Consider the following 8844-nt stretch of genomic DNA (forward strand, 5'->3'; position numbering starts at 1 on the left):
ATTCCTTGATCTAAATAAAAATGTTTTACTTGATTGAAATTCATATATAATTTTAAAAAAAAATTTGCTAAAAAAAATACTTGATTTTTTTCTTAGAATAAATATCGAATCACGCAACCTCGACACATTTATTCCTTTTTGTTAAACTTTTCAGGTAAGTTTTAAAATGAATTGTACCTTTGAAAAAAAATTAAACTCAATAAAATTAAATTTGAGCATATGAAATAGAAGAATATTTAATCGCATTTCATTTGATTCTTATTTTAGGCATAAAAATAGGCATATGAAAAATGTGGCTTTTTACTAAAAAAAATCTCAATTTCCATAAAATAAGAATCAATTATTAATCATAATTTTTAACAACTGCCTGACTGATACAGCATGTTCTTCTAGGGGAGATCTATCTGTCAGTCTGAACAAGACTCTTGCCGTCTTTCTTCCATCCTCAATCCTCGTCACTCGGCCCATCCTCAAACATCTCATCAGCGGATTGGTACTCGTAACCAGAACTACATCTCCATCAGCTAGTGGCTCTGCCATCTCATCCTTCCACTTGGACATCCGTAATATCTTCGGTAGGATCTCCTGGCGGTAGGCAGTCCAAAACTGGGCAGATAAATCTTCCAACAACTTCAACCTGGAGGAAATTTGGTCCTCCGGTTTCATCGCCACATTGCACAACGGCTGGCGGTCAACATTTCCCAGCAGCTGGCCAGGGGTAATTAGCCGCCAATTCTCCACGTCGTTCGCAGCTTCAATCGTCAGTGGTCTGCTATTCATAATTTTACTGACCTCCGCCAACAGCACCAGGAGCTCGTTGAAATTAACAGAACTATTCACCAACTTCTTGGACAGCAATCTCTTGGTTAATCCCACCATTTTCTCAGCCTGCCCAATATAATGGTGGGCTCGGGCCGGGATCTGAGACCAAGAAAACTCTACCTGGCTGCCCAACCTCTGCTCTAAAACCTTGCGAGCACCGGATAATTGTGTGCCCATGTCGCTTACTATGATCTTCGGCAAACAATGAACAGCTTCCAACTTGCGCAGGGACAACAGGATACTGCTGGTATCATACTTTTCCAAGGCATCTAACCACAACGCCCCTGAGAATCTGCAGACCACCACGAACACCCACACCTTCTTCGTTGCTGTCTGACTCCTCGTTTTGGCGGCAGCTCTCCTCGTAACCAGCGGACCCATCAGGTCGACTTGCACAGCTTCAAAAGGCCTGCTCGGGACCAACTTGTCAGGTAACACCTCCTTCATGGTAGCACGACATTCCTTAGCCCTCTCAACACTGCAGGGCCAACATTTCTTCACTTCCATGATGGCCAACCTCCTTGCCTTCACAATCCAGCACCAACGGCGGCTCTCAGCTAAAGTTCCACGGACACCAGAGTGAAGCTCAACATGCGCTTCTCTCATAAAAACAGCAGCTAACCAATTACCAGGCTCCAAAATTATTAAACCTGGCATGTCTTCAAATATCATTTTACGGCCGCCAGTAATGGCGTCAATGACTGGCTGTCCTCGACCAACCATTTTAAGAATCCTCATCTCCCTGGTCACATAATTTCCACCGGGACCAACGACAGGCCAGGTCAATGATACTTCATGCACTAATGGATTTAATGACGCATAATTGCCTTTAGCATCATTTATCCACTCATCCTCTTGGCTTCGGGACACAATGAAAAGTTCCGCCGCCGCCATAAAATTGTACAAAGACGGCTTGTACACAGCATCTGCGGCTGCTACATGACTACCAGCGGCTGTAGCCTTACCTTCTTGTCTGCTCTTTAGCTTCTTCAACCAGGTGTTCGCAACTTGCAGGACAGCTGCCATAATACGTTTGGCCTGTCCAAATGACCTCCTGTGCTTAAACCTAAAGACATCTTCAGCGGCTTCTCCGGCAACTTTCATTGAACATAACTTAACCATTTTGGTATTCAACTCCTCAGGGGGTAAAACCTGCTTGACTTCTTCGGCAGTTTTCACCGGCCACGCACTTTCATCCTGGCGCAACCATTCTGGGCCCAATCTGTACCTGGAACCTGGTCCCAAATCTGATACTTTGCAGGTGCTTCTGGTGCCCAAATCTGCAACGTTTTGCGTCCCCGGGACCCACCTCCAGTCATCCTTGTTGGTCGCAGATTGAATTTCTCCAATACGATGAGAATTAAATGTGTTCAACATAGCACTGTTGGAAACTATTTGTGATAAAACACACGATGAATCAGTAAAATACATCACTCTGATAATATCAAAGGGCAGGGCATCTCTGACGGACTTTGCCAACCTTGTGGACATCTGGCACCCCATCAACTCAAGGCGTGGAATTGATTCACACTTGACCGGCGCAACTCTTGACTTGGTGGCTAGCAGAAACGTTTCAAATCCTTGTCTAGTTGGCCACCTCAAATATGCATTACTTGCATAAGCCTCTGATGACCCATCCGAAAACATCATCAAGGATGGAAGGCCAGTTGGTTCATCCGGAACCACACAACGGTCAAACTCCAATTTAGCGACCTCAGCTCTGTCCTCCAGCGACTGAACAAGTTCATCCCGTAGACTTTTTGGAATGAAATCTTGCCAGCCCAAATTCAGCAAACAGGTTTTCCGCAGGACAAGTTTAATTCTCAACAGAATAGGGCTGCAAAGCCCGATCGGGTCGAAGGTTTGGGCGGCGAACCTATGGACCATCTTCTTTGTCAGATTCTCGTCCAAGGCGTCCTGGAGGTTGTACAAATCAGCATCCTCTTTCACCTTCCTTCCCTTGACTTTACCATCTTGGTTGACTCTTGTGGCGATGGACAACACATCGGTGGCTGGCTTCCATATCAGCCCGAGAACCTTGGTATGCTGGCAATCATCTCCAGAATAAATGACTTGTTTGAAGGAAAAACTACCTTTACCGATAATCCTGTCGGCCTCTTTCATCATCTCCTTGGCTTCTGGCTTCGATCCTGCTCCCGAAATAACGTCATCTATGAAGCTGTGCTTCTCAAGCTTGACTGCAACTGGAATCTGAGGTAACTTGAATTCCTCATCAGGGTAGGTAGGTATTTGTGGCTCCTTCCATAATTCAGGTTTGGCAACAATTTCACTACCATTTATTTGTCCCTCTCCATACATCTCCTTGACCTCTGCTTCACTCTTTCCGCCGAACAGGCGGGACGTCAACTTCAGGGCTGTAACTGCCAAATTTCCCGCAGCTAACTCGCCGAAATTTACAACTTTGGTCAGGTAAATTTCAAGTGGACCATCTGGCGTCGGGGAAAATAAAACTCTCTTCATCTGGCTGTCGAACTCTGTGGCCAGGATGGAGTTATAAAACTTGGAGATATCCGCGGTTATACCAACCTTGTAACCGCGGAAAAGCATCAAATGATAAAATATCTTCTGCATTGGCGGCGGGCCTCCCAGCATTATGTTATTAAAACTGGTACCCTTGAACGTCAGAGAACTATTGGCACACAATCGCATGGGTGTGGAACTTGAATCCTCCTTGAAAGCAACCACTATTGATGAACAAGACTTAGGTCCTTCATACTGCAACTCTTCAGGCGTGGCTTTTTGGAAAACGCCTCTTCTTATGGCGTCGTTGAATACCTCCACATACATTCCATAGGTACCTTCCTTGACCATCCTGGCACGATCCTTTTCAGCAATTTTGCGGGCTAAACTTTCATTGTAAGGTAAAGTGTGAGGATCTTCAATATAAGCATATTGACCTGTCCACTTGTTGGACTGCAAGTCTAGTGTTAAACCTGCCTCAATTATCCTCTGCCTCTCACGCTGGTCCCAGGTAGTGCCGTCGGCCATAGCCTTGCACTCTTGACAAGCAGTACATCCTGGACAAAGTGCCTGCGGCTGTATGCCAAACGATTCAGACGTCAGAAAGTCTGGCAAAGTGCCTCCACTGACACTGACAGCCTTATAAGCCGACTTTTGATCTCCAGCTCCACCATCAGCACTCGTACAGATAAAACCACTACCAAAAATGGTTCGCCACAACATAGACTGGCCCACTTTCTGGTAGGTTGAAGGAAACACGTCAGGATGTGTATTTCCAATGATGATATCTAAGCCTCCACTAATATATGTAAACCTTCCTGGCGGCATTTTAAATATCTCGGCGGCAGTTTCGGGGTGGACCGAGCGCATCTCGTTGGCCCCGCCGAGGGTAGGCATGACAGCTGCCTCAAACTCCCTCAGATTGCCGTCCCTATCCTTCAGATAAAACACAACATTGCGGCAGGAAGACTCACTGCCATCAGCTACAGAAATAGTTGTATATCTGCCAGTAGATTTCAGCTTCAACTTGTTGGATAACTTCTCAGACACAAGTGGCAAATTTGCCCCGGAGTCAAACATTACCGTGGCGTGGCAGGTGCCGCCGCCAGGTGCTACAACAGGAACTAGCTGAAGTAAGAAGGTACAGGGGCTGGGTGCAGAACTTGACTTGTAGACTGTATTCACACCAGCACTAGCCTCATGGAGTAACCTGGAATGGTATCTATCGCAATTATTAGTACCACAAACACCAAGCTTCTCAGATTTATTACACTTGTCAGCAGTATGGCCGTCGCACAAGCAGAGTTCACATAACTTCTTCTGCTGGACAACTTTCTTCCGGTCAACCACATCCATCTTCTTAAACGTGAGGCAACGGAAAATCGGGTGTTTCTCCTTGCAGCTCTCCACAGGACATGCACTGTTCCACTTGGAAGCCTTGCCCTTTCCAGCCTTTCCATTCTTATCGTCGCTGCGGCCAGATACTTGCGCGGCGGCAGCTCTATCACGATTTCTCTTGCCGGCGCCACTATCATAGGACATATCACCGGCCAACATGGCACCTCTGGTCCTCTCCAGCAGTTCAACAATCTTCGGGATGTTTGGTTGGTTCATGCTACCAAGCTCCATCATAATTTTGTCCCTCAAATTTTCAGGGCACTTGTCTTTAAAAATATGAATGAGAGTTAGGTGGTTGTAATCCTTAGCTGCAGAACCAACGATGGCTTCTACCTCCTGCATCATGCTCTTGAAGGTAGCAATTGCGCTAACCACGTCCACAGGTTTATCCACAGGTTTCATCTTGTTCAACTTAGTTAAAATCCTCATGAACCGGCGAGTGTTTGATAAAAACATCTGGTCAAGAAACGCCCATTGTTCATTGTGATCTCTAATCGCTGACACTTGCTTGCGTAGTTCCGGGTTGGTTATCACCTTCTCCATACACAACATCAGACTTAACCTCTGGTCAGCAAATCCATAACCAGAGCATAGATCCTTAAAGACCTGTTTAAAGTTTGGGTAATCCGTGTCAGTACCGTCGAACGACGGCAACAAACTGTTGTCCCAGCGCCCATACTGCGGGTTGGAACTCCGAATATCCACAGCAGACATACTTCTGGAGAGCATGGCAGGTGTCCCACTCTCATCCAGATTAGATGAACGACGTTCCATCTCTCTAAGCCTTCGGTACATATCACGTACTTCTTGGCGCAACTCCACGGAAATTTTAAGCACTCCCATGTCCATCTTCACCTTCTCAATGACGTCAAGGTTCCTGGCGACAGTGCTTGACCTCGCGTCATCTGAATCATTGTCAAGCCAGTACAGAATTTTTGTACACTGCTCCAACGACGCATAAACTTTATCTGCAACAGTTTTCTGCTCACTAGCTTCATCCAAATCACGCTTAAACTCGCGCAGCTCACTAGTCTCCACGGCAGGTTTTAGACTTTTTATTAGGTCAGATTGGTCCTTGACCTCACTAAAAATGTCACGAATTGATTTTACATTCACATTTTCACATGAACTAAAACTTTGGCAGGCTTTTAGATTGTCATAAAACAATTTTAACTGTTCATCAAAAACTTCTAGCCTTTCACTGCCAATAGCGATAGCTCGCTCAATTTTCTGCTTTTTGGTTAGTGGCATATTGATTCACTAGGTACTTATTTCACAGAAAAATTGTCACAGTTTATTGCATCAATAATTCACTAGATGCTATTGATCTCTTGATGAATGCTAACGCCTATTCATCAGATATTTTGAAATTGTCTCAACCATGACACTTTGGTTGAGCTTGGACTTCCGAATTAGCGGGAAGTTCACGAGATCAGTTGGCGAACATACAAAACCCCCAATACCAGGAACCATCAAGATTCAACAGCAGGTTTGAATATAGATTTATTGATGAAATTATTTCAAAAGACCTGAAATTACAAGATCAATTAATAAACAGAATAAAATATTATTCGTTATCTTAAAACTTTGAGCACTAAAAAAAATCTTTTTCTTTTCTTATGGTTAAAGAATCTTTGGAAACTTTGGCTTTTAAAGGAAAATTATTTGGTTTAATAAATCATTGTTAAATGCAACAATAAGGCACATAAAAATTACTAAAACATATATTAATCATAATTAAGTTTCATGCTTAGCTGGCTAAAGCCTTTTTTTAAAACTACATATAATCGTCCTATGCACCATACTTCTTAATCAAATTAACAAATTCTACCTGAAGCTCTTATGGTTTCAAATCCCTGATATACTAGGGTAGTTCACACTCAATGAGACCAATGATAGGCCCAATTTTGTTCTCCGCAATCTTCACACTCTCATATCTCATTCAAAAGTAAAGAACGTGCGCTTCAAAATAAACAAACACTCTATGCCGCGCCACATTATGAAAGGAAAGCCCTAAAAGACGACATTTGCGCTTTGATTTTGGTTTAATGATAAGGAATTTAATTTCGAACTTGATAAACACAAAGCTTCCTCGAAAAGAGGTTAAGACACACTCCCAGCTGGCTAAAATAAAGATACCCCCGCAAACCCCTATACCCCGTTCCTTCCACCCTTACTATATAAACGAGCTGATCAATAAATGAGGTCCATATTAGCAACAATTTTTTTCCATGTCATAATATCCACGTATTAAATCTAAAATAAACAATTATTTCAAAACATTTTGGTTAAAATCATGATTTTCAACATTTAAATTGAAATAGAAAATATTGAAACAAAGAAAAAGGATTTCCCACAAAAATAAAGTTTTTTTTGCAATGTCTGAAAAATTGTCAAAAAGGTTTGCAAAAAAAAAACAATCGAACAAGAATGAAATCTTTCATTGAAAGTTAAGATTTTTTAACATAAAAATAAATATGATGCAATTTCAATCAACTTTAAAAACCCCAATCTAATATATTTACAAACAACTTTTTTTAAATTTTGCCTTTCAGGCTAAGGGTGAAGCAAATTAGTAAGTAATAAATCAGTTACTATGCAAATAAGATAAAAGAGCTTTCAATTAAACCTCACCGCAGCTAGCCGTCTAGATAGCTTGGTAATAAGATGAGTTTCATCCACTTTATAACAATTGATATATTATTACCTGGATGTTGCACCAGATTTTCATGTACTCTAATAAAGTGATACTTACAGCTGGCTAAAATAACAAAACCACCACTCAAGCATCTTTACTTCACCAACTTCCAACTATTGGATTAACGAACTGAACAATAAATAGCAAACTAAGTTGACGACAAATTTTTCCCTGTCAATATATCCACGTAAAATTATATCCATAACAGATAAGTTCAACTCGTTTGGTTACCCTTTGAAACCACCAAGAACCATTATAACAGCATAAGTTCAAGACTGTTCAATAACAAAATTACTCTATAACAAAAGTATTTTTTTTACTTCAAAATTTAAAAGTATTCAATTTTTTGCGATTTCGTTTGTACATAACAATGAAGGGTATTTAATGCAAGAATAATAAAAGAGAAGTGTTTCAAAGCAACACAACAATAATGATTTTAAAGATGACTTTCTTAAAATGTAACATTATAGAATTAGACTTAAGAAGTGCTAAAGCTATGGTGAAAGTGTTGTTTTCATGTTGAAGGAATCCGCCCCAAGATCAAGGCCATTGCATAAATCCCCCATTACGTCAGAGTCATAGATTAGAAATTATGTATAGTTTGGAAATACAATAATAAAAAGTTAGTTGGAGGTTTAAATCATTTTGTTGGTTATGTATATGATATTAGAAGGTTTTAGGCTACTTCTAACTTTAAAATCCACTTCTATAGAAATAAGCATAGCCGCTAGCATAATAATAACTAGCGGTTATAGATAATGGGAAGTCATACTCCAAGTAAATAGCTTAAAATCACCACAGGACCAGTAGGTATATTCCCTAAGAGTAGAGCCTTATTGGTTCAGTGGTGTCTGAGATCTTAAGCTTCAGACGGTCAGGCAGATCATTCTACTTTGTAATATACAGATAATGTAGATAAGTAACTTTAACGAGAATAAAAGCAATGTCGCTTCTTTACTAAATTACTTCAAAAAAGGACTTTTCCCTTTAAGCATAACAACAAAAATATGTATATAAAAAAGGAGAATAAAATCTAATACAGGAGAAGATAAAACTCAATTACTTCTATAATTCAGGTTTCTGATATACAGTTCTTATTAGTCTATGTTTTATTTGGATTAACTAGCTTTAAAGTTTAAAGGGTGTTGGCTTTTCTAACTTTGAAGGTGGGTTCTAAAACGGGGATCTAAAGGGATAAGACAACGGTCGATTATATAATATACGTCTCCAATTATGATACACAAAATTACCTTTTCTGTAGATTATATTTAGTGTTTGAAACGTTTGGATACTCAACTTTATGAACTAAGAAACAAAATTTTAAAAAGTCCCGAAGCAGACAAATAAGAAAACGTTATTTAAAAACTTTGGGAACTAGTGTAATAAACAGCCCAATGTCCCCTCTCTGCCTGTTTCTAAACACATGTTAAACTTTTGAGATATTA

At 40.9% G+C, this 8844-nt stretch overlaps 1 protein-coding gene across 1 annotated transcript; it reads right to left on the reverse strand.

Annotated features, from left to right (window-relative positions):
- Positions 1-261: 261 nt before the first annotated feature.
- Positions 262-6648, reverse strand: LOC145333469 (uncharacterized). The gene is made up of 2 exons (XM_080178622.1): positions 6533-6648; positions 262-6230 (listed from the first exon to the last, which is right to left on the reverse strand). Exon 2 carries the CDS (start codon positions 5950-5952, stop codon positions 337-339), a length of 5616 nt encoding a protein of 1871 aa, XP_080034748.1. The 5' UTR covers positions 5953-6230; positions 6533-6648; the 3' UTR covers positions 262-336.
- Positions 6649-8844: the final 2196 nt, after the last annotated feature.

This window comes from Acartia tonsa, chromosome 12, assembly GCF_053477335.1.
Source record: "Acartia tonsa isolate MP-2025a chromosome 12, ASM5347733v1, whole genome shotgun sequence".
In the NCBI taxonomy this organism is placed as follows: Eukaryota; Metazoa; Arthropoda; class Copepoda; order Calanoida; family Acartiidae; genus Acartia; species Acartia tonsa.

Excerpts from the sequence above, each read along its gene's own strand:
- LOC145333469 (XM_080178622.1), bottom strand. The coding sequence starts at position 5,952 with ATGCCACTAACCAAAAAGCAGAAAATTGAGCGAGCTATCGCTATTGGC.